The following is a 25,682-nucleotide window of genomic DNA, read 5'->3' on the forward strand; positions in this document are numbered from 1 at the left end:
ACTCAATTATGCTTTCTCTCTCTAAAAAATCTCATTAGCTATACAAATACTTCCGCGAATTCCTAACAATCTTTGCTTATTATGCTATCATTGATAGTCACTTCTTCCGATATATTAGTCAATTTATTATACTCCCTCTTCTTTATTTTTTGGGTTAATATCATGAAAAATTCTAAACCGGTACATCCATGACAAATTTACTTCAAACTGATTTTTTAACCACAAAAAAATCCAAACCGGTACATTTGTAATAAATTTACCCAAAAACTGATTTTTTGACCATGAAAATCCCCAAACTGGTACATTTGTGACAAATTTACTATCCACTAAATTCCATGAAATTGGATTAATACCATGAAAAATCACAAACGGATACACCCGTGACAAACGCAGGTAAAACCCCAAATCGGTACACTCGTCAACTGCCACGTGTCATTCAACTCAACAATTTAACTGTAAAATTGAACGGAAACTAATGGAAGGTAAATTTGTCACATGTATACTAGTTTGAGGGTTTTCTTGTGGTCGAAAAAAAAAAGCTTGGTGTAAATTTGTCACAAGTATACCGGTTTGGAGTTTTTCATGGTATTAACCCTTTTTTTTTCCCTAAAGTCGATGGCAAAGGAGAGATTTATTTTGAAAAAAAGAAAGAAAGACACGAAAATACACATCATCCCTTGCAAGCCATGCGCATTGCATTAGTAGACCGAGAATGTACCCGAGAGTTAACTGGTATAATAAAATGAAAATCAATAAGATAATGTACAGTCGTCGCACATGTGTATTGCCCTAAAGTCAGGAGGAGATTTGCTTAATTCTCCCTGGTTTTCAAAACACTAATCTATATATTTGTTACTAATCAGCATATTGAATTGAAAATCTCTTGTTTCTTTTTTGGCCTTTTTTTTGCGAGTTTAGATGTGTGCTCATCTTGATCCATCCGATTCACCAATCACAAAACGTCAAACGCATTCTCACCGTACAGCTGTCTCACATGCATTACTACCCTAAAGTCAGGAGGAGATTTGCGCAGTTCTTCCCGATTTTCAAAATACTCATTTATATATGTGTTGATAATCGGTATATTAAATTGAAAATCTCTTCTTCTATTTTTTTCAAGTATAAAGTGCCCGGAAGTAAAAAAAAAAAATGAAAAAGCTTCTTCATGACCTTGTCGTTTTTCGTGCCAATCAAGGAGGCACACCTCATCCCCTCATCTTGATCCATCCGATTCGCCGATCACAGAAGCGTCAAACGCATCCCGACCGTACAACCCGTCAAACGCCCGCGGCCCTCCAGTTCCTCCACGTAAGCATCCCACGTAACCTCGGACAACTGTCGCGCGTTGTTCCCCGCGTCTGCCACGCTGTCATCTTCCCCCGGGGGGACGCAACCCACCCAATCAGCACCGTCCACGTAGACAAGGCTCGACATCCACCGCGGATAGCCGGTCATCCGCCCCCTCCCAACGCGCCACGTGTGCAATCAACCGTGGATGCGATGCGTACCCGTCTCACCGGCGTAGCCGGTAAACTCTGTTGGCACGGATAGTATCCAGCCAGAGAGTATAAATTCCAAAAGGGTTCCTGCTGAAGTTGCTCCAAGCTTCACGCTCTCACCTTTCTCTTCAAGCTCTCACATTCCTCAATTCTTTCTTCTTGTCGGTTGAGATTTCGGGAGATTTTTCACTTGGGTTTCGTCCAAAGAAGGGAAAAGTGAGGAGCCATGTTTCTGGTGGACTGGTTCTATGGAGCTCTGGCGTCTCTGGGTTTGTATCAGAAGGAAGCGAAGGTCTTGTTCTTGGGGCTGGATAACTCAGGGAAGACCACCCTGCTTCACATGTTGAAGGACGAGGTACTTTCATCTGGCTTCAGGGCGACACCCTTTGGCGGAAATTCACAGTTCTGAAGTTGCTTTTGTCTTATCGTGATCTCTATTTTTATCTGTTTCTATTTTTCGTCGCCTTTTGTCTTTCGAGGCCTCTCTTTGGTGAGTTGATTGCATGATTCTTGCGCTTGTGTGGCATGAGTTTATCGTGTATTTCTTAGTCTACAGTTGGTATATGTAAGAGCATAACATTTCTGGTCTGGCTCTGTGATTGGCAGAGTTTGGCTCAGCACCAACCCACCCAGTTCCCGACTTCAGAGGAACTGAGTATAGGGAGGATAAAGTTCAAAGCTTTCGACTTGGGTGGTCACAAGATCGCTCGTAGAGTCTGGCGGGACTACTACGCTAAGGTGAAGTTTTGCTCTTTTTCTGTCCTATGAAAGCTCCTGATTTGGGATATACGTTTAATTGCGTGCCGTTTGGATGATTCATTCATGGATTCTGTCATAGTTTTTGACTTTTCTGCATATTGATGCATGCGGGATGGATCATCCTACTGAGAGTAGCCTGATGCTTTTGATTAATCATGTTAAACTTAACACTTCGAACGCTTCATTCTTGTCTGTGAGTGTGTTTCTTGTACAGTTATTGTTGGTTGTTTGTTTTGTAAAACAAACAAAATAGTGCATTTTCCTTTGTCCCACATAGGAAAGTTTTGAGAAAGTGGGTTACTTTATAACTGTGAATATCTTCTTGCTCTTTAGAGTGAAGACAATGAGGTGTGTGCTAGTCCACATAATACCTACTTGCGCGGCCGCGGTTTAATTAGCACTAATTCCTTTATATTTTTATTTTATTTCGTAAGGTTATCTTATTAATTTTTATTATTTGAAAGGTTGTTTTTTGTTTATTAAGTAATTTTCGAAATTATGAAAATTCGGAATTATATATATATTTATTTATTTATTTTATTCCGAATTTTACATGTGTCTTTCCAAGACAACTTTTGGAGATTATACTTATTCAGTTTTCAATCTTTTCCGAAAGGTTGCATCTATTCATTTTGCAACTTCTTCCGAAGGAATATCTTTGTTAGCTTTGCAACCTTTCGTGAAGAGTTGCCAATGTTCTTTAAGACCGATTTCTATATATGTCAGTTTTTGGCAAGAAAGAAAAAAAGATCAATTTCTTCAAGTCTTCTTTCGAAAAACTACAGTCATCATTTCTTTTGTTTCCTAGAGAGACCCTGGAGAAATACTAGAATTGCTATCTAGTATTCTTATTTTTGAGACTTTGTTGTATCCTGGAGGATTTTTGCCGGTGACCATTAGCAACAATTGTGGGGCAAATAAATCCTTAAGGAAAGTGATATCACGCCTCAAAGTCCGACTTGATTGCTCTTTGATTCGAAGCCATTCAAATTTACAACAGTTATAAGGTAAAGCACATTGGACATTGGATATGAATCATGCGAACTCTTGAATTTTGAGTCGACATAGAATTAGTCGGGCGCATTTAGAGTAATGTTGAAGCCCGATTCATAACTTTCGGTTCACTGTTTTTATTTAGCGCATTCTGTTTTCAGTAGAACACCCTGTAATTGAACCTTTAGTTTACTTTGAGATCAGGTTTGACTTGTTGGATTGAGGTGATGGAATGCTTATGCGATCGCCACAACTTAGCTGTAGTCCATTTGTACTTCTGTCTTTCATATTCTACATTGCTTCTAATAGGGGCTTTATATAGGCCAAAAATAAACATGTATTGCAGGGACTGATTTTCAGTAGTCTGGGTTGGCGAGTGACATGTTTTCATGTTATCTGGTGGTCCGTAAGATGGTTTTCTTGCACACTGTTGATTTTGGTTTTCTCCCTCTTCTAGTTCTCTTCGGATAACATTGTATCCATTGCTACTCCATTTTCAAGATACTGTATATAGTCAGTGTGGTTGACTTGCAGTGTTTATAAGTCAGATGTTACTATCTGATCTAATCAACTAGAAGTGTAGGCCAGTGTATTCGGTACTGGTTTTTCCTTGCTGCAAAAATTTCCATTTTCTGGGATATGCTGCGACGATGTGGTTCCGCGATAGGGGAACCCAAGTTTAGCATCTAGGGGATGTGGCCTTTATCGACTGGCCAGCAATCGTTCACATTTGGCATTTTTGAACTTCAAACGATCACGTCATATGATTATTGTTCATATTGTGGCTGCACATGTATGGGAGCATGTGAAACAACCACTTTGTGGAAGATGACGGATGCTTTGGAACTTATATACAGGTCGATGCAGTGGTGTACCCAGTCGACGCTTGTGACAAGGATAGATTCGCCGAGTCGAAGGAAGAGCTGGACGCTCTCCTCACAGACGAGTCACTGGCGAAGGTCCCGTTCCTCGTCCTGGGAAACAAGATCGACATCCCTTGCGCCGCGTCAGAGGACGAACTGCGGTACTACATTGGCCTCACCAACTTCACCACCGGGAAGGGCAATGTCGACCTCACCGGCACCAACATCCGCCCTCTCGAGGTCTTCATGTGCAGCATCGTGCGCAAGATGGGCTACGGCGAGGGCTTCAGGTGGCTCTCTCAGTACATCAAATGAGCATTTCTCTTCCTGGGGTGTGTTTTGTTGCTGTAAGTGGCTGAACTGGCGTCGGGTTTATGCGCTCGCGTCTATATAGATGCATATAAACTAGTGTTAAGCAACCGTAGAAGTTCATTTAGCTTTTGATAGTAAGCAGTTTGCTTTGCGTCTATGAATTTTGCTCAATTTTTGGTGTCAAAAGCAATAAACTTGAGAAGTAGGTCTCGGATTTCATTCACGCATCTGTTTTTCGACTGGTGTCCTTAATACGTCTTTACATTCTTTCATTCACGTTATTAAATGTTCTGGATTCGCATGTTTAATGCTTTTACCAACCTACTTGTGAGAAAAAAAAATGTTGAAATGTTGAGGCTCGATTTGTTCGATCAACTTTTGGTTGTTATCGACAAATATTTAGACTTAGTCGATGGAGTAGAGTGTGGTCAATAATGAACGGAACAATTGACAATTTGAAGGGAATCGACAACTTGCTAAGGAAGTAATAAAGTTATCAACGAAAGCCTTCATCAAAATTTGAGAAGGTGATTGATAGTTATCGATAGTAAGCAATTGACAAAAAACATTTTCGCTGGATGGTTATGTTTATTATTGCCACTAATTTAGGATTTTTTTATAACTTATTGTGGATAAGTATTGCTAAATAATAGGAGATTGTGTGATTTTTTTTTTGTTATTTCTTTATTCAAATTCAGTAACCGTTCTATGTAATAGTCGGTAGAGGGTTATAAATACCCCAAGTGTATTAATTGTAAACGACCCCTAATCAATCACATAACTCAATGTTCTTTTGCAAATCTTTATCTAAACATCCTTGCAATTTACATGACAGGACATAATTATCTCCTACTTTCGTACCTTTAATTCTCTTTTCATTTACTTTCTGTTCAAATTAACAAAAAACCCTTCACAACCTTTGTGGATTCATATCGATCCATTTACATTTAAAGGATATTTCATCATTTTTTGTGAAACAATTGCACAATAGCTTTTTCGATTTTTCTCTTAATGTGACTTTTTTAAATTAATGTTATGAGCCTAAATGGCAACTTGTGCATTGGGCAAAAAGAATATAAAAATAAGACAATTTCAACAATATTTGAAAATACAATATTATAGTACTCTATAAAATTTATCAAGTAAAGCTAGATATTTTAGATGTATTGAATATAACTGTGCAAGGAATACTTGGAACAAAGTTGATACAGACTTTAGAATGCAATTGGTATATATACTGACTACAATTAAAACGGAACTTAAAACAATGTCAACAAGAAAATCACACTCAATAGTATAGTATATTGACTACAATTACTTTCCTAAACCACACATTAAATCTCGTTTAGAAAATTCACTTATATTGTAACTCATTATAACTAGATAATAAAGAAATAGTAGGAGTTACGTAATTGATTCTGAAAATTTCACATGGAAAGCTTCATTAATTGCTTGAGTAGTGTCTAAGTTAAGGCATCTATATCTATCGAGGGTTTTAGGTGTTACGTTTTTATGCAACCCTTATATTATATTTGACAGGGGTAACGAGAAAGGAAAAGAAAGGATTTAAGCAATCACGGGGAAGTAAAAAGAGAAGATTTGAAAGGATTGAGCTATAATGTTGCTTGGATGTTAGCAACGGAAAAGGAAAAAAAAAGAATACACTATAACATGCATATCCTTTTGTGTGTTTAGAAATTGAAAAAAAATAAGGGTATAAACGAGTAAGAAGAAAAATTGTTTTTATTAAATACACATATATCTCGTATTTCGCAAAAAATTATCCAAAAAGTCCAAACCTATTATACGATGGTTAATTCAATCCTAAACTTTTCAAAACTCAAAGCATCTCCGGACCTACCTTGGGCTAAAGGTCTTTAGAGGCCTTTGGAAAATGCAGTTATTCAAAAATTTTGCCGAATGTCATTTGCATTTGTCCAAAAGACTTTAGAGCCCCGAAGGGCTTTGGCAAAGTGTTGCCAAACGCACCCTAAGTAGCAAATCTACATTGGACATAGCCTTCGGGGCGATCAATTGATGAGGGACTTGTCTTACACTCTACTCTCAAAGGATTTGCATAGACGTGACCCGACACTTCTGTGTAATCTAGCTATAAGTAGCAAGAATTCAATTACGACAGTACACACTTAATTCCACTTTGCTGCTTTTTTCACTCGAATCGACCTGCACAAGTGGGGATCGCCGGATTGGGGCATGCGCGGTCGAATTCGATAGCTCTGCTCGTGAATCTTCTTCCTCTTGTCGGACATTAATGTTAGTTCGAGACGGGGACGTCCAACCCCTAAAGTGGAAAGATAGCGTTTGGTGAATGTCAAAGTTGGTGAATCTTTGGGCCCATAGAAAGATAGTGGCAACGCAAAAATAGAAGGGAAAAAAAAGGATTTAATGACGTGCAACCAAGATTTGGCACTAAAGATTGCATGCATTTGTGCTTGATAACAGCATTTTGGACCATCCAAGGACGGCACGGTTTGTTCCTTACGCTTTAATTAGGTTAGGTTATTTCGTTATTGTCTTAAACAAAAAAAAGCCAGCTTCCCTGCCCCCCATAAGAAAGGGCGGAAATGAATAAGATACAATTTGAACAGTTTTTTGTTATTCATTTGAAGCGTAAAAACAGTTTTTCGGGAGAAATTATCCAATTAGTCATAAACTTATTGTACGGAGTCCTAAATGTTCAAGATTTTTCAATTCCTGAACCTTTGCGCATAATTCCAATGTAGTATTCCAGCAAATTTTCACTGAAAATCGATGACATGGCGGTCCAGTCGTTGTCGGCCTTCCCACATGACACACCACCACGTTAGTGATTTCCGGCGAGAATTGGCCGGAAGGGTTACATTGGAAATTTTTCGCAAATGTTGAGGACTGAATTGGCAAAATTAGAAAGTTTATGATTGAATTGATATCCGTACAATATGTTTATGATTGATTGGGTAATTTCTACTTAGTTTTTCACATGAACATATTGTTTAAATGACTCCATAAAACTAGGTTAATAAAAAAAACCAAAGCAAAGCAAGAACTTTTTGCTTTGGATATCTTTTATTGTACATCAAGGGAGGGAAAATTTGTGCCAAAAGGTTTTTCTAATTAAGAACCTACATTTTCCTTCTTTGCCATTTTATATGCGAACTAATTAAGTCCAAACCTTGGTCGCGCAAGTGGTCGTAAATTAGAGCATTTTCATGCAAATGATTGGATTCGAACGGGTGACCTCCAGTTTTCGAATCGTAAATCTCTCATCACTCCAACCAACTGTGTCAGCCTCAGTCACCGTTTCAATGAGAGCCGTGAGCGTGTTTGCAATTCTTGTGAGCAATAATATCACTAATTCAATCACAGTTGCCCTCCGCAATGATTCCTCTTGTATCGTGAGGTAAGAGCTATATCGGCGTCTAGTAAAGGGCGATGGCGCTGCTCCGAGTTAAGAAAGAGTGTTAAGTTTTTTCGAACACTATCAAATGCCACTTCAACGAGTTCTAACTATTTGGTGTAGCTAAACTTTATATTATATCCAAATGAATTTAAAAATAACTCAATGATATTATTGTTTATAAATGAAAGCAAAAAATAAATCAATCCAAACAGCATCTAAGGATGCCATGAACCTACTCAAGTTTAGCCCTAAGCACTTCATGCAGCTACGTGTAATTATGCCATGCAGCCCTTCTCGCAGCATATGTAGGTTAGCTTTATGATATGGACGTGGTTGTTGATCTTACATTATCTACCTAACCCGACGAAATAAAAAATCAAGCATAAACAGATATATGACTTTTGTCCGGAGAGCGACGACTCAATTTTTCTTGATGTGAGATTTTTATAGGACCACTGTCAACTATTTTAACAGCTTAAGCTATTAGATAAAGCCGTAATTTATTATTTAAATATTCTAACACTCCCCTCACGCTTAGTCTGATCTTTTTGCCTAGTACTAAGCGTTGACATATTTAATTGGAGAGGCAAATGTGGCCTGGAAAGATTTCAAATCGGAACCTCCTGCTCTGATACCATGATAATTGTAAAGCGAAAAATAAAGTTATAGAATTTTTTGTTTATTTCATTGAACTATACATAAGCTTATTTATGGGCTTTATAGAATGGCTATCTATAGTAACATAATATTACAATAAAAATTACAATCAATTTGAATAACAAGATTGTGCTTGTGAGAAATACTCACAATTAGAATAACGAGATTATGATATGAGAAATACTCAGAATCAGACAATATATTTCTAACATCCCCTCAATCTCAAGGTGACATAGAAGAAAGCAACTGGAGTTTGGAGAAAAGATCTTGAAAACGCCATGGTGGATGTGTCTTAGTGAATACATCAGCAATTTGATTAACTGATGAAGTGGAGATAAGACGAATGGTGCCTTGAAGCACATAAGAATGTATAAAATGGCATTATATCTCAATATGCTTGGTGCACTCATGGAAAACATCGTTTTGTGCTTATTAGATAGCACTCCGATTGTCGCATTAGAGTACCGTTCCACCGTTATGATGGATGCCCATGTCCTCTAATAGCCATTGCAACCATAATAATTCTACTGTCGTATCAGCAAGAGCACGATATTTAGCTTCGTACTAGATCGAGCGATAACAGTCTGTTTCTTGCTACGCCATGAGATAAATGAGTTGCCTAAAAAGAAGTAGTAGCTGGTGGTAGAGCGACTATCAAGAGAGTCTCCAACCCAGTCAGCATCAAAGTAAGCCATTAACTCCAAAGTAGATTGAGCAGAAAAGTGAAGACCATGAAATAAGATGCCGTTGACATAGCTAAGAACAACAATATAATGAGTGGTTCAATGATGCGGTCATGAACTGGTTATATCAGGACGAGTCACAATGAGGTATACACTCGAAATGAATGTAAAATGCACTCAAGAAACAGAGAATGATATAGACAATTTTGTTGATTTTTCTTCCACTTGTAATAAGTAAAGTCCAAAAAATGTCGTTAAGGTATCACGTATCACTTGTATACAGAGCTTATATGTTATTTATATAGATGCGGGTCTCCTTCCATTTATAAATTTAAGCATTTGAGTTTGACATTTTAACATCGTATCTGAGTCGGGTTCTGCTCCAATTTATTTTGCGTGTACGGTCTCCTATTCATCAAATCCCACTTGTCATTCTCCACACTCGAGGTTTATATGTATAATCTTTCTCCACCAATATGTTTTTTTTTTTTTTGGTAACCTAGGGAACCCCCGCACGGCCGACAGCCGGGGAGTAAACCCTGGGGGCGACACGTGCTAGCCACCACACGCGTGCCACCGGTTAAGTCACCCTGCGGCGCCCGGGATTCGAACACTCAACCTTTTGCGAGAGGAAGAGTGCGCGCTCCAGCAGCGCCACCCAGGCGGGTGGTTTCTCCACCAATATGTTTAAGCTTGTAAATCGGGAAAATTACCGAAACAGTCCTAAACCTATTGCAATTGTGCCATTCAGTCATAAATATTTTGCATTTGTATCAATTTAGTCCATTTGGCCAATTTTGACCGGCCAGCACTAGCGTGGACGTCGGCCGGCGCCGGCCAACTATGATGTGGTAATTTTTTTAAAAAAAATTCTTTTCTTTTTTCCTTTTTTTTCCTCATCTTCTTCAACTTCTAGCCGGTTACTGGCAAGGGCGAGGCTCATTCGCCCTTGGCAAGGCTTGACCTCACCTAGCCACTGGCGAGGTCGCCAAGGCTCATCCTAGCCGTCGCTGGGGGAGGGCCAACCTCGTTAGTGGTCGGCGAGTTCAAGCCTTGCCATGGCTGAGCGAGGCTCATTGTTGTAGTCGCTCATGAGGTTGAGCCTTGCGGGCCCCCGCCTTTGGCCGATCGCCGATTCCAATGATTGGTTAGAGGTTGAAGATGTGGGGAGGAAAAAAAAAAGAAAGGGAAAGAAAAGAAAAAAAAAGGAAAAAAGAAAAGAAATAAATAAATAAATAAATAAACTCAAAAAAAATTTAAAAAATTGCCACGTCAGTGTTGGCCAGACGGCCAAAATTTGCGAATGGACTGAATCGGCACAAATGCAAAAGGTTTAGGACTGAATTGACACAATTACAATATGTTAAGACTGTTTTGATAATTTTCCCATCATTCTATCAAATGGAATGGCTCTCATTTACCAAAAAAGATGTCGAAAACCGATGACACTTGAATATCACATATATAAATCTATCGTTTACTTAATGTACGCCTGAAACATTAATTAATTATTAATTGTGGGTGCATTAAGCTTTTCTAATAGGAGGAGAGAATCATAATTTTAGACCTAACGATACAAAATTATAACTAAGGAAAGAACAACTTTTGTAACTCAAGTTCTCTTCAATTATAAAATATTTGACGGGTTGAAGTTTGAAGAAATTGCTCTACTATACTCTTAACATGTGAATCAACGGGAAAAAAATCATCATAAAAGTGCGGAGATAATAAGTAGAATTTTTTCTATAAAAGAAAATATGGCTCAAGTAACGGGCTATGCATGCATATGGCAGAGGTGGTTGTGCATAGAAAACACATGTTTAATTACAGAAGCTATGTTTAGAAACTAAGTTGTTCCCAATCTACGAGCTATATAAGATGTTTGGAAAAGTCAAATTTGTCCCTGTGCTATTAAATGAGACTATATGTTTAGGGGAGGGTATCATGGGGAATATGCGATATGGACGTAGAGGTTCTTCATGCACAGGCCTCTTTTCCCATTTAAGCAAGTGCGTCGCGTCGTGCTCCAAAAGCAGAGTGAGGGTGACATCGATACAGACATCCCGGGGGAGAGGGAGGGACTGAGGCGATGGTGAGGGACACAGACGATCTGCCGAAGAACGAAGCGAACTTCTTGGCTCTCACGCCGCTGTGGTTCCTGGAGCGGGCTGCGACAGTTCACCCGAACCGGCGATCGCTGGTCCACGGCCCGGTCACCTTCACTTGGCTCCAGACTTACCAGCGATGTTGCCGGTTGGCCTCCGCTCTCTCCAGGCGCTCCATCGGCATCGGTAGCACGGTGCGCTATCTCATTCCCTGAAATTACTCGTCTATCTTCGTTTCCCATGTTTCTGGCAATGATGGTGAGAGATGGTTCTAATGCCAGGAGCTCCTGTTTCTTTCGGCTTTAATTTGATGAGGAATCGAAATCATGGAATAGCCTCTTTTATGTAATTGCGTCTTCGATTCTCATGAATTGCGATTTCTTTACTGGTTTTTAAGACTCTTCGATCGATACGAGCACCAATGGAGGATCGGATTCTCATTTGGTTGGTGATGATTGGTTGATTTTGGTGATATAAATCCGCAGCCACTCACTTGGAACGTTTGAATCATGCGGAAGTCCTTGTGTCCAAAATTTGCTTTGCTTGTTATACTGTGTGTCCATTATTGTTTCGGGCGTCCACCGTGATTCTCTCTCCTTTCTTCTATGCTTGCTGCTCACTTTTTGCCTGTGTGGGTAGCGCTGTGCAGGTTGCACTGATTGCGCCGAATGTGCCTGCCATATATGAAGCTCATTTTGGAGTTCCCATGGCCGGAGCTGTACTAAATTGTGTTAATACACGTCTTAATGCGCCGACGATTGCATTTCTTCTCGACTATTCATCTTCTGCCGTGGTAATGGTGGACCAAGAATTCTTTCCGGTGGCTGAGGAAGCTCTGCAGATATTAGCAGAGAAGAGCGAGAAAGACTATAAGCCTCCACTTCTGATAGTCATAGCCGAAGGAAGCTGCGACCCCGGAAAACTCGAACGCGCTTTAGGAAAAGGGGCAATCGAGTACGAGAAATTTTTGGAAACCGGCGATCCGGAATTCGCCTGGAAACCGCCGGAAGATGAGTGGCAGAGCATTAGTCTCGGCTATACTTCCGGCACAACCGCCAGTCCTAAGGGAGTGGTATTAAGCCGTCGAGGCGCATACCTAATGTGCATACATAGCCCTCTTGTTTGGGGGATGAATGAAGGAGCCATCTACTTGTGGACTTTGCCTATGTTTCATTGTGATGGCTGGTGTTTCGCCTGGTCACTGGCTGCTCTTTGTGGAACCAGCATATGCCTCAGACAGGTCAAGCTTCAAGGTTCAGAAATTGCTTCTTTTTCACAATTTTGGTTGACAATTTGCTGCCTGAGATGCACAACATCATTCGAAGCATACGCATAAGTGAAATGTTTCGTTCGGGTTAATCCAGGATTATCTGCTTTTAAGTACTATGGTTTTTACAGAAAGAAACCCTAATAGAGTATCGAATATCTCGAATGTCCTGTGGATCAATTGATGTCGACTCTAGCTTATATATGCCCGAGTCATCATCCGTGTACTTCGTTGATTAGACACAGAAGGTTTAAATCTTGTAGGTTGTTTGGATCAAATGAGAACGTTCTGTCCTCACATGCGTATTTGAGCCCAAGTCATAGGGACACAATCTCGAAATTTTCCATAATGGCTGCCAATATCATGAACTATGATCAAGTCGAGTTTATTGATTTCAATCACTGACATAATGTTTCTTGCCAAAGAAAACACAACACCAAATTTCGCGGGTACTGTTCACTCGGGCAGAAATGCTCCCTTCTGTGGTTCTCGCTGGTACTGTTCACCCGCCGGAGTGAGGTGGATTCCGGCTGATTCAGGTGGCGATTGGAGCTGAGTCTTGGTGACAAGGTCCATTGGGCTCCCCTCGTCCTCCCTTCCAAAGGAATCCTCTTCCTTTTCAGTGTTGAGGACGCATTTCCAGATCTGAATCTGTTCTTCTGGTTTGAATCTCCTTCGCGGTTACTGTTCATCCGACGAAGTGAGATGGATTCCGGCTGTTTCCGGTCGTGATTGGAGCTGGTTGTTGAAGGCAAGGTCCCTTGGGCTCCCTTCTTCCTTCCCCCTCCAAAGAAATCTACTTCTGTTTCAGTTTAGTGGGCGGATTACCAGACCTGAAATTCCTCTGGTGGTGTTCTTTCGCTGGTTCTGTTCTCCCGATTCTGAGGCTGGATTTTCATATCTGTATTGCTCGTCTTCTTCGCTGAATCAGACCAAGCTGAGCACTCTCTCTGCCATCCCTTCCTGAAGGTAATTCTCTGGTTGGAGTGGAAGTTGTGCGTGTGGTAGTTGCATTTATGCTGGTGCGTAGGATACCTGCTGGAATTATTGCCTGTTCTGGTTTCCTGATGTTGGGTTGACTGGTTGGTGGTAGTAACTGGTTGGTGGTAGTGGTGTGATCCCTCTGGAGGAGGATACAATGTCTGAACCAGCCCCTGTTATAGCAACTGAACCCCTTGTTGAGGAAGGCCATCAGACGGTTGTAGGTTCTGAAGTGAGCAGAATGCCTGGAAATGAAAATGCTGCTTCCTTTAAGACAGCTGAGCCTAGGGGGAAAGCGGTTGCTTTCACTAGAAAAAGCCCCCCTCCTGGTTCCAGACCTGACCATAAAGGGAATGCTAGGCGTAGTCGCAGCAGAGGTCGTTCCAAAAGTCGGCATACCCCTAGACATGCCCACATTGCTAGCCCTCCTGCTGGTACCGATCTTAGAACACTTGCTGCAGGCCACGCCAATAAGGAGAGGCCGAGCTCAAGCACTCAACCTGCTCCTGCTCAGGCGTCCAGATCTTGGGCTAATGTGGCTAAGGCCTTGACAAAAGGGTACAACCTGGCATATGTCCCTCCCTTGGTTGAAAATGGTGAGATCATTGTCGACATAACACCTGAGGTTGCTGCTGCAGAGAGTCCGAGGTGGCTGGAATGCCTAGTCGGTCACTACATAGGGAAGAAAGTCCCTTTTAAGTTGACTGAAGAGGCTATAAAAAAGTCCTAGGGCGACCAAGTAGTCGATGTTAAATTGCATGAGAATGGTTTTTACTTTCTCCGTGTTCCTAATGCTGAATTTCGCAAGAAGATCCTAGATATGGGGCCGGTATCAATTTTTAGTTGCACCTTACTTCTTCAGCAGTGGCATCCAAAAATGACACTTAAGAAGGGCAAGCTGGATTCAATCCCGGTGTGGGTCAAGCTAAGGGACATCCCCTTCTCCCTCTGGTCTCCGGCGGGCATTGGGCGCATTGCTAGTGCAATCGGCAAACCACTTTATGTGGATGCACAAACTGAACAGCTGTCCAGAATATCCTATGCCCGAGTATGCATAGAGATTTCAGCCACTAGTCCTCGACTGGAGTCCGTCAAGTTCAGGTGGGATGGTGAAGTAAACTCGATAAGTGTTGAATATGAATGGAAACCGCTTGTATGCCCATCATGCGGAATTTTTGGCCACAAACCGGGAACTAAGGGCTTTGATTGTGCCCCTCATCAGACTGAATCCCGACCTGAGCCTGCCTCTCGGTCCCAAGCAGCAGACGACTGGACTTTGGTCAGGAGGAAAAAAGGTAATTCATCTTCTGCTCTACCCTCAGAACAGCGGCAACACACCCCATATCGCAACATGGACGTAGAGGTTCCTCTGCCTCCTACTGCCAGGTCGATTGTCCCTCTGCCATCTGCTGTGGACTCGGTTGCTGAACCAGACCCAGTCAGAATCGACCTGATCAACTCCAAGAACCTTGAGACAGGTCCTGGCCCTTCTTCTTCTCGGTGTCCAGCAAGCACTCTGGTTCAGCAGATTCTGGATTCCTCCCCTGTTCCGTGCCCAGCAGGCCCCGGTGTGCCCAAAACTGCACCTGGCCTTCCCCTGGACATGAACTCAGGGGGGGTGGTTCCCCTGGCGCATGGTTTGCATCCTGCTCATGACCAGGACTCGCTTAGGCCTGTTCTGAACTTCTTGGAAGGACCTAACGCAGTGACACTCCCCTTGGCTGCCTCTGGTCCTCAAGGACGTCTTCAACAGCAACTTAAGGACTTTGATATTAATTCTCATACGTCCTCTGCAGATTCTTCTAGCTCACACGCCGGGGGAGAAAATAGTGACTCGGAAGAACAATTGGAGGGAGAACCGACTGTTATTTCCCCCCCAACTACACGTTCTCGAACCTTGGCTTCCCTAACTGCGGAGGATCCATCCAAGGCCCCCATGGGGCCGATCCCTAGCATAAGCTGCCTCGGTATGATCCCCGGCCCGTCCTCCTCAAAGAAGAAAGATAAGAAGAGGAGGTCTAGGAGATCTCGGAGATAATATCTCTTATCCCTGTAATGTTTTTTGGTATTTGGAACATAAGGGGACTAGTAGGTCCCCTAAGACAAGCGGAAATTCGTACCTTTATCAGGGTCAACCGCCTCTCTTGTATCGGTATCATCGAAACTAAAGTTAAAGACTCTCTTTTTGATGGGATTTCGCGAGGTTTATGTGGTAACTGGTGCTGGAAAGCTAACTACGATTCTTCTCCCCTTGGTAGGATTTGGTTTGGCTGGAACCCTGATGAGCTGGAAACTAGTTTTCTATACTCTTCCGACCAACTGATTCATGTTTAGCTTAGGCTCCTGAATATGAATAAACTTTGCCTCTTTACAATTGTTTATGGCGAGCATTCTTTTGTTAAACGGCGTCCGTTATGGACTGACCTTGTTTCTATCTCCTCTTGCGACTTACCGTGGGTTGTTGCCGGGGATTTTAATGCAATCAGAGATCCTACTGATAGAGTGGGTAGCACTACTCCCTGGATCCCGGCTTTCGATGAATTTGGGGAGTGTATAAACCAGGCGGGGTTGGACGATATTCGATATGTGGGGTTTAGATACACTTGGACCCATTCTTCTGGTGATAGCCGAAAACTCCGCAAGATTGATCGAGTACTCGCAAATGACACATGGATGCAACAGTTCTCCTTCTCGGAAGTCAGTTTTCTTTCTCCTGGGATTTCAGACCACTCTCCCATGGTGGTAAAAATTCTTTCGCCACTTAATTCCAAGAAACCATTTAAGTTTTACAACTTCTGGACTTCTAATCCCAATTTCTTGGAACTTGTGAAGCAAGCTTGGGATACACAGGTAGTCGGTACACCTATGTATATTATTTGTTGTAAACTGCGAGTGCTTAAACAGAAGTTGAAACAACTAAACAGGAGTTTCTTTTCTGACATCTCTATAAGAAGCGATCAACTTAGATCTGATCTCTACGCCGTTCAGGCGGCCCTTGAGCAACACCCTTTTGACCGGAGGCTCCAAGATAGAGAAGCGGAGCTCACACGATCCTTTTCTACGATGAGAATGCAGGAGGAATCCTTCTACAGGCAGAAATCCCGTATTCGATGGCTCAAAGAAGGAGATTTAAACACGCATTATTTTCACCACTTTGTTAACAAAAGGCGTGTAACAAATCGAATACTCTCGACTTCAACCGATGAAGGGTCTTTAGTTACTGAACCTCAGGCGGTCAGGGCTCATATTGTGAATCACTTCCAGGATCTACTTAACGGTGCTCCTGCTTCCACTGGGCCCTCTGTTAGCGAGATAGGTATGTTCCTTGGCCGGGTCCTTGATGAGAATCAAAGGAACTTGTTGGCGCTTCCGGTCACAGATGAGGAAATCCGGTCCACACTTTTCTCGCTTGCTAAGGGAAAAGCCCCTGGACCGGACGGTTATAATATTGATTTTTTTAAATCTAGCTGGGAGATCATTGGACCCTCCACTCTTATAGCAGTAAGAGATTTCTTTGAATCAGGATACATGCTTAAAGAGATCAATAACACCATTCTCACTCTTGTTCCGAAATCCCCAAACGCTTCAGCTATGTCGGATTTCCGTCCTATTGCTTGTTGCAATACTTTATATAAGTGTATATCCAAGATCTTGGCTAGGAGGATAGCGCGTGTCCTTCCATCGCTAATTGGCCCTGCCCAATCGGCGTTTGTTAAAGGACGAAGGATCAGTGACAATATCTTGATAGCCCAAGAGCTATTTGCGGATTTCCACCACTGGCCTTATCTTTCCAAGTGTGCTATTAAAGTGGATTTCCAAAAAGCATATGACACTGTTGACTGGAGCTTCTTAGAAAAGGCTTTATTGGCCTTCAACTTTCCTGTCTCCTTTACCAAGCTGGTGATGGCTTGTGTTACGACAGCTAAATTTTCAGTTTCCATTAATGGGAAATTGCATGGCTACTTTGGGAGCTCTAGGGGCATTCGCCAAGGAGACCCTCTATCACCTTACCTTTTTATTCTGGTTATGGAGATCTTCTCGGGCATTCTAAAGGCTAAAACTGATATGCCGGATTTCCACTGGTTTTGGCGATGCAAAAAGACCCGGTTATCGCACCTCTTCTTTGCGGATGATGTGCTGCTGTTCTCAGAAGGTCACTTGAGGTCAGTTCAACTGATAAATGAATCTCTCCTCTTGTTCTCTGATTGGTCTGGTTTAAAACCGAATAAGGCGAAAAGCAATATCTTCATCTCGGGAGGGACTCAGGCGTTGCATGACCAGCTAATTCAATGCCTCGGGTTTCAGCAGGGTACATTGCCATTTCGTTATCTTGATGTGCCTATTATCTCAACTAGACTGCGTAAGATGGACTGTAAAGCCTTGATTGATTCTATCACGGCTCGTGCCCGTTCCTGGTCCCAACGCTTTCTTTCCTTTGCTGGTCGCCTACAGCTTATAAAGTCGGTCTTGCATTCCATTCAAGTATACTGGGCCACCATCTTTTCTCTACCCAAATCAGTATTGCATAGTATTGAGGCTGTTCTGCGGCAGTTCCTATGGAAAGGCCCTGACCTTGGAGTTGGTGGTGCTAAAGTAGCGTGGAAGGCTGTATGCTTACCCAAAGAGGAAGGTGGACTAGGCATCCGGAGACTTGAGGAATACAATAATGCTATGACTTTAAAGCACATTTGGCTTCTTTTCACTGACAAAGAATCGTTGTGGTGTAAATGGGTACACTCTAATTTTTTAAAGAAGGCTAATTTCTGGATTGTGTCCAAACCTACCTTCTGTTCCTGGACATGGAAGAAAATCCTTGATATGCGCGCTTCTGCCCAAACTATGTTCCGGTGGAATATTGGAAATGGGCGATCTGTCTCTTTCTGGTTTGACTGCTGGCACAATAGGGGGCCGCTCTACCCTCTCTTTAGCGATGTCGAGATCTACCAGTCGCGCATTCCTCGGGAGACTACAGTACGGTCCTTCTATGAAGGCTCCTGGCAACCATCTAATACCCTGGCCACTATTATGAGTTGGAGGGATGCCACTCCGATCTTTATGGACAGTACGATGGATAACTTCGTCCGGACTCCTCATCCATCTAAATCCTTCTCTGTCAATCGTGCTTGGAATCATATCCGAAGGAAATGGCATCCAACCCCTTGGCATTCCTTCATCTGGGACCGACACATAGCTCCCCGTCATGCCTTTCTTCTATGGCTAATATCTCTTAACCGGCTACCTACCCAGGTATTCCTGTTACATAATCACAGGATTGACGATGCCTTGTGCGCTTTTTGTGGTTCTACACCAGACTCAATCAACCACATTTTCTTTGAATGCGCCTCCACCAGTAGATTGGCTTCTCTTTGGGCGACAAAATGTAATCTACCCTGGCGCAACCGTCCCTGGCAAGATCATATTATGTGGGCGATGCAAGTATGCGGAGGATCCTCGTTTGCTCACCGCATCTCTAGATTTTCCTTTGGGGCTTTATGTCACATTATTTGGACCGAAAGGAACAATGCGATCTTCAGGAATAAGAGCGTCTTTATCCCTGGCATGCGTAAGCATCTTTTCAAAGTCGTCAAGGACAAGGCCATCTCTATGGGGAGAGTTGAGGACACATATAGGAACCACATTCTACAGAGGAAGTGGGACCTACCTCCTTCTATCTTTGGGTAGTGCTGCTCCCAGCTGTTCCGGTGCCCTCTCCAACGGGTCTCCGGAGTTTTGACGTCGCCCTTCCATCCTGCGGCTGGATTGGTTGTCTTTGTTTTTTTTATTTCTATTTTCCATGTTCTTAGCCGTCCTCCGGCTTGTTGTATAGTTCCTGCTGGACCCTCTTGACCTTGTATGGACATTACTATGTCCTAATATGGTCATGAGCTGGTTTGGGCTTAGGTTGTACTTGGTGTTGTGAAAAGTTATACATATTCTTACCTTACAAAAAAAAATAATGTTTCTTGCCCGATAACCATAGCAACCCTATTTGCATATAATTACGTTACTGTCTGTTAAGTTCCCTCGGTGGGTGGGGGCAAGTGGACGTTACACATAGTTTGGTAGGAGGGACAAGGAGGGATAAGAAGGGAAAAGGAGCGATTCTAAAGATATGATATTGTTTAGGAGGGATTATGTATTGGGAAAATTAATAAAAATATTCTAAACTTATTATAATTGTGTCAATTTAGTCATAAATCTTTTTTTTGCCAATTGAGTTATAAACATATGCATTTTTCTCAATTCAGTCTATCCGGCCAATTTTTAAATAATATCTTAATATTATTTATTTATTTATTTATTATTTTCTTTTTCCTTTTCATTTTTTTCTTTCTTTTTCTTTTTTTTCCTTACCTTTTTCCGCGGCGACTAGCCAGAGGCAAGGGCCAGCGGGGGCGAGCCTTGCCATGGCTGGGGGAGGAGGCTCAACCTTGCAATCGCCGAGCCGGCGAGATCAAGCTCGCCAACACTCACCTCTAGCCAGTCGCCAAGGTACCCCGACTGGCTAGAGGAAGAAGTGAAGAAAAAAAAAAGAAAAAGAAAATCGAAAAATTATTAAAATATTATTTAAAAATGTCCACGTCAGCGTCGCCCGCGTCACATAGGACCACCGGTGTTCATATTTGCGATTTCCGACCAAAATTGATCGGATGGACTGAATTAACACAAATGCATAAGGTGTAAGTCTCAATTGGCCAAAAAAAATAAAGGTTTAAGACTTTTTTTTGGTAATTCTCCATTGTGTATAATATAAACCAAACTTCTTGTTTCTCGCTTGCTTGACAGAGACAAACCTCTTTTTCATGTCTTCTTATCTTCCTCAGGTAACAGCGAAGGCAGTTTACTCGGCTATCGCCGAACATGGAGTGACTCACTTCTGCGCCGCGCCTGTGGTTTTGAACACCATCGTCAACGCCACCCCTGAAGAAACTATTCTCCCTCTCCCTCACACCGTCCACGTAATGACCGCCGGCTCCGCCCCGCCACCTTCTGTTCTTTTAGGAATGTCCCAAAAGGGCTTCCGCGTCATGCACGTATACGGCCTCTCCGAAGTGTCCGGTCCTTCCACGATCTGCGCATGGAAGCCCAAGTGGGATTCGCTGCCACCAGAACATCGAGCCCGCCTCCATGCGCGCCAGGGCGTTCGTTGCATGGCGCTCGATGGCCTCGACGTCGTGAGCACTCAAGACATGAAGCCCGTCCCTGCCGACGGCAAAACCATCGGAGAGATCGTGATGCGGGGCAACACAATCATGAAAGGCTACTTAAAGAACCCGAGAGCCAACGAGGAGACTTTTGCAGGTGGGTGGTTCCACACCGGGGATCTCGACGTGAAACATCCGGACGGATACGTCGAAATCAAGGACAGGTTAAAGGACATCATCATCTCCGGAGGTGAAAACATAAGTAGCATAGAGATTGAGAACACGTTATACACTCATCCCACGATTTTGGAGGCGTCTGTGGTGGCGAGGCCCGACAGCCGATGGGGAGAGTCCCTTGTCCTTGGGTGACGCTTAAGCAGGGAGTGGACACGTCTGATGAGCGGCGGTTAGCGGATGACATAATGAAGTTTTGCCGGGAGAAGATGCCGGGTTATTGCATCCCGAAGTCCGTCGTCTTCAGGCCGCTGCCGAAGACGGCAACCGGGAAGATACAGAAGCACTTGCTAAGGCAAAGGAAATGGAACCTGTCAACTATGTCAAGTCATGATTGGCGCCATGGTTGAGACGGGTCTGATCTCTCGAATTCAAAACGAGAACAAAGAGCAAATCAAAGGTTGAAGTAATGGGTAACATGCGCAGTTGAGTAAGACAACCACGTAGCAATGACGGGCTGCGGAGGAGCCCGGGGTCTACTGTAACTGTGCTTTAAACAGAACTAGACCTCAACCATTCCGCTATCTATTTTGTGCTCTTCGTGAATAAAATCTATATAAAAAGTTACTTGCGATTGCTCAAGATTATAAGTTTAAAATGATATAAAATTTGACCAAATGGGTACGGGCATCAAAGAGCAATCTTAATTGGAGACTTTAAGTTTGTGACAAGAAATTGCTTAACCATATTCCCTCCAAAGCAATAGAGACTCGTATCTTACCATTCTTTGTTATTAAAAGTATAGTACTCAAATTTCATAATACCTTTTCTTGCCTTCAAAGGATAATGGACCATTGAGTACATTATGGGTTTTGGAAGGTGGATACCAAATTTGAAAGTTGGCTTCATAATAAGTAGTTCCTTCGTACCAACCGTGCGCGTGCTTGACTTGAGATGGATTTGGATGATTTTCAGCAGAAAATATTGATGTGAATTTCAAAAGTGAGGATATATACATATCGAACTATGAGATTTGTTTGGTAGTTGATAAACGAATTAGGCACAAATAACTAAGAGAGGGATGAATCGGTTGTTTAAGGAATCTCGAAACTTTTTCATGAGTAAGTGTCGAATAGCGCATAAAATGTGCACTTGTGCCATAGAAAGGTCTTGCATATGCAGAAATAGTTTTGTTGTATCAATAGATTATAAAGAAGTGCAAGGAATGCGAAGCACGTAATTTATAGTGGTTTGATCTTTTCACTCCGCTTATGCACTCTCCTAACTCGAACAGTTCAAATTTGAGGCCAAAATTTATTATGTAATTTTTAAGATGTTATAGCATCTTCTACTTATTACTTTGCTTCTACATATACTAAGGGCGTGTTTGGTAACGTTTCTACTTCTTTATTTTTCTGTTCTTCTGTTCTCTGGAACAAAAAAAGAACATAAATCTATTTGGTGATGCATTTTATTTTTCTATTTCCTAGAATAAAAAAATGGCCAAGAAATAGATTTGGAACAGAAATAAGAAGTAGATTTTTTCTACTTCTTTGTTCTCAGAAACAAAAAAAGAAATAGAAAGGTCCGGTCCTCAAGCCGCGGCCTCAGCTCCTCCTCCATCTTCCGTCATCTGTAGACTGTCTCAAAGCACCGGTCCGGTCCATTCCCGACAGGAATAATAATAAAAAATTCATAAAAAATTAAAAAATTCCCGAAATTCCAAAAATTCATAAAAATCAGAAAAATTCTCAGAAAATCCATAAAAATCAGGAAAACTCAGAAAACCCAAAAAAATTTGCAAAATTCTGAAATTTAAAAAATTTAAAAAATTCATAAAAAATTTGCTGGAAAATAAAAAGAGACACATTTTGGGAACGTAAAAAATTTTAATAAACTTTTCCCCAAAAAAATAAAAAATAAAAAATTCACAAAATGGCTTAGAATAAATTAAAAAAATTCTGAAAATTCATAAAAATTTAGAAAAATTTCAGAAAAATCCCTAAAAAATTAGAAAATTAAAAAATTACAAAAAATTCATAAAAATCAGAAAAATTCTCAGAAAATCCATAAAAATCAGAAAAACTCAGAAAACCCATAAAAATTTGCAAAATTCCGAAATTGAAAAAAAATTTAAAAAAATTCATAAAAAGTTTCTGGAAAATAAAAAGAAACAGATTTAGGGAAAGTAAAAAATTTTAATAAATTTTACCCCAAAAAAATAAAAAAATTCACAAAATAGCTTAAAATACATGTGGCCACCCACTTTAAGTGAAATTTAAATTTTTTGAGGTGCCCAAGTGGTATTTTTGAAGATTCCTTAGTTTAGGGATTAAAAGGGGTTTTAAACCCCTAAAAAGGATTAGACAAACCAATAAACCGTGCTTATTGATTTTTTTTCACTTATAACTTGTACTTATAGTTAAATAAATGATATAGATTTGAATGCAAAAAATTGGGAATAGAAATTTTTTTGGTTATACCAAATGCATTTCTGCTCTTTTTCTATTTAAGGAGTAGAAATTTTGTGCAGTTATCAAACGCATTCTTTTGCTCAAAAACTCATCCAGGAAATAGAAATAGAAAAAAATTATTTCTGAAAAGAAATTGATTCCAGAAACAGAAACGTTACCAAACGCGTCCTAACTATCGCGTTAGACTTAACACTCCCTTCTCTGAATACAAATACTCAGACTTCTATAGGGAAATACAATCAGTTTTACAAAACTTCCATACAAAAAAACAACGAGAGAATGAACACGGGGAGAATACTCTAGTTTTTTTATTCTTTCCCACAACTCCACTACTTCTCATGCATTGGTTTTATAGCTACGATATCTCAAATGATCATTTGAAATTCAAATCCCACTAGTAGCTGTTAAATCTACCATCGGGAGTCGCAAAATGTCATCTTTGCAGCTCTATAAAGACAGTTTCCCAAAATAATCAATTTGTTTGTGCCGCGGTTTGTTATCCTCTATTGCGTGCCCCCATATTTTAAACTGTTCTAGTCTTCTCCAGCCCGCTATCTGTGGATTTCCTCGTCCAAAACAAGCTGTAAAACGCCGAATTTGAATTCAGGTCAAAGAGTCTGGATCTTTTTCCAAGATGGTAGAGGCTCGTGGTAGAACCACCACTCTTTCTAGTTGCGTAAACGCCTTCTTTAGTCAGGTCCATCTGAGTTTCTACGTACCCAAACTTGTTCTCCTTCTACATTTAGTACCTCCAAGCATATTGACGTCCTTATGTTATGTAGACTCTTTAGCGCTTCCTTGGTCCGTCCAAACTCGTCGACAATCACCCGTTGTCTAGTTTGTTCACCATTTGCAAATTCCTTCCAATGATTGATGTCTTCATGCCTCCAGTCTCTTCACCTTCTATTGGTCCATCCAAATTATTTGACAATCACACATCCTCTAATTTATTCACCATCCACAATGTCCTGTTGGATATGAACACACCTCACGTGCATGTTCAACATTTGCAAGGTCTCTTTAGTCATCAACATATCTCACGCCCCGTATCTTGTTCACGTTCTGTAGAGCACAAGAACCTTCCGCGCTCATAGACGTCGAGTTGCTAACACTTTGTATATGAATCTGTCTATGTAGAGACAGTACCTCCTGGACATCCAAATACACATGTCTGTGTACTTCGAATATTTTGTCATTCTTAAAACACAATAGGGACTTCTCCTCGATGGTAGCCGGGATATGTCGAATTTCGATTACTAATGAACTATACATAATATTCTCTTCACTTTTTCTACATTGAGAAGAGATAATAGTGCTTTGGTTCTATGAAAAGGGGACACTGAATTCGAAAGTTGACTTTATGCATAGTATGGATATAGATCGATAGATGGAATAATAACAGTTCATACATTTACTTTCATTTTTCTTCAATTTACAAAAGTAAGATCTGATAATTGAAATACTCACTCTTACCAACAGAGGATGCTATAAGTCTCTTCCTTGGTCACGACAGCTGCCATTGCTAGAAAATTCAGTGAACTTAAAATTTTATACAGCAAAAAGGCCACCAAAAATCCTAAATTATGCTCACTCCGATATATTTACCTCAAACTTTTTTTGGTGACACAAAACACCCCAAATTTGTACCTATGTGACACATTTATACCAAAAGCCCTAAATTTGTATCCGTATGACACATTTACCCCAAAATTACTTAGTACAAATTTAGAGTTTTTGATGTCATAAAAAAATAATTTGGGCTAAATGTGTAAAACGGGTATAAGTTTGGTATTTTTTGTATCTAAAAAAAGTTGAGAGTAAATGTGTCACATGAGTACATGTTTGAAATTTTTGGTATCACAAAAAAATTATGGGATAAATATATCATAGTAAACATAATTTAGAATTTTTGATGGCTTTTTTCCTTTTATATGAATAGATAGATAGAGAAGATTATAATGGTATATGCAAAAAAAATCGACATAATTGTTTCTTTTTTTTTCCCGTTCTGGCGATGGAATAGTTCATGGTCATTATCACAGGAGTCAATTCAGCCGCAAGCCGTTTGAGTTCTCCAGCTGGCAATTCCGACAAGCCTATCATGTCAATGACGGATTTGAAGTGCTAGATGCTTCATCTTTATTTTCAACTCCTTTCGTTTTACGCAAGTTAATTTTTAAAAGAATATTTTTGAAATTTTTCGACATTCAATTCACGAAAAATAAATTAATTAATAAAATTATTTTTCGACAATGTAAAAATACCTTCAAAAATGGAGAAAATGTTTTCAGCTTTTCACTTTCTATCACCAAACACATTTTTCGACAGGAGAAAAAGGGAAGAAAAAGAAAAAAGCAAAGAAAAAAGAAA

The 25,682-nt window shown here is 41.0% G+C and overlaps 1 protein-coding gene and 1 pseudogene across 1 annotated transcript; both read left to right on the forward strand.

Moving 5' to 3' along the window:
- Positions 1 to 1,614: 1,614 nt before the first annotated feature.
- Positions 1,615 to 4,946, forward strand: LOC130135773 (GTP-binding protein SAR1A-like). Its single transcript, XM_056305525.1, has 3 exons — positions 1,615 to 1,854; positions 2,106 to 2,237; positions 4,109 to 4,946. The coding sequence occupies exons 1-3, from the start codon at positions 1,726 to 1,728 to the stop codon at positions 4,427 to 4,429; spliced, it is 582 nt and encodes a 193-aa protein (XP_056161500.1). The 5' UTR covers positions 1,615 to 1,725; the 3' UTR covers positions 4,430 to 4,946.
- A 6,267-nt stretch (positions 4,947 to 11,213) lies between these two features.
- LOC115677039 (acetate--CoA ligase CCL3-like) lies at positions 11,214 to 21,360 on the forward strand (annotated as a pseudogene).
- The last annotated feature ends 4,322 nt before the right edge of the window (positions 21,361 to 25,682 follow it).

This window comes from Syzygium oleosum, unplaced genomic scaffold (genome assembly GCF_021117445.2).
Source record: "Syzygium oleosum isolate NSW1041296 unplaced genomic scaffold, Sole_v2.1 Sole_v2.37, whole genome shotgun sequence".
NCBI lineage: Eukaryota > Viridiplantae > Streptophyta > Magnoliopsida > Myrtales > Myrtaceae > Syzygium > Syzygium oleosum.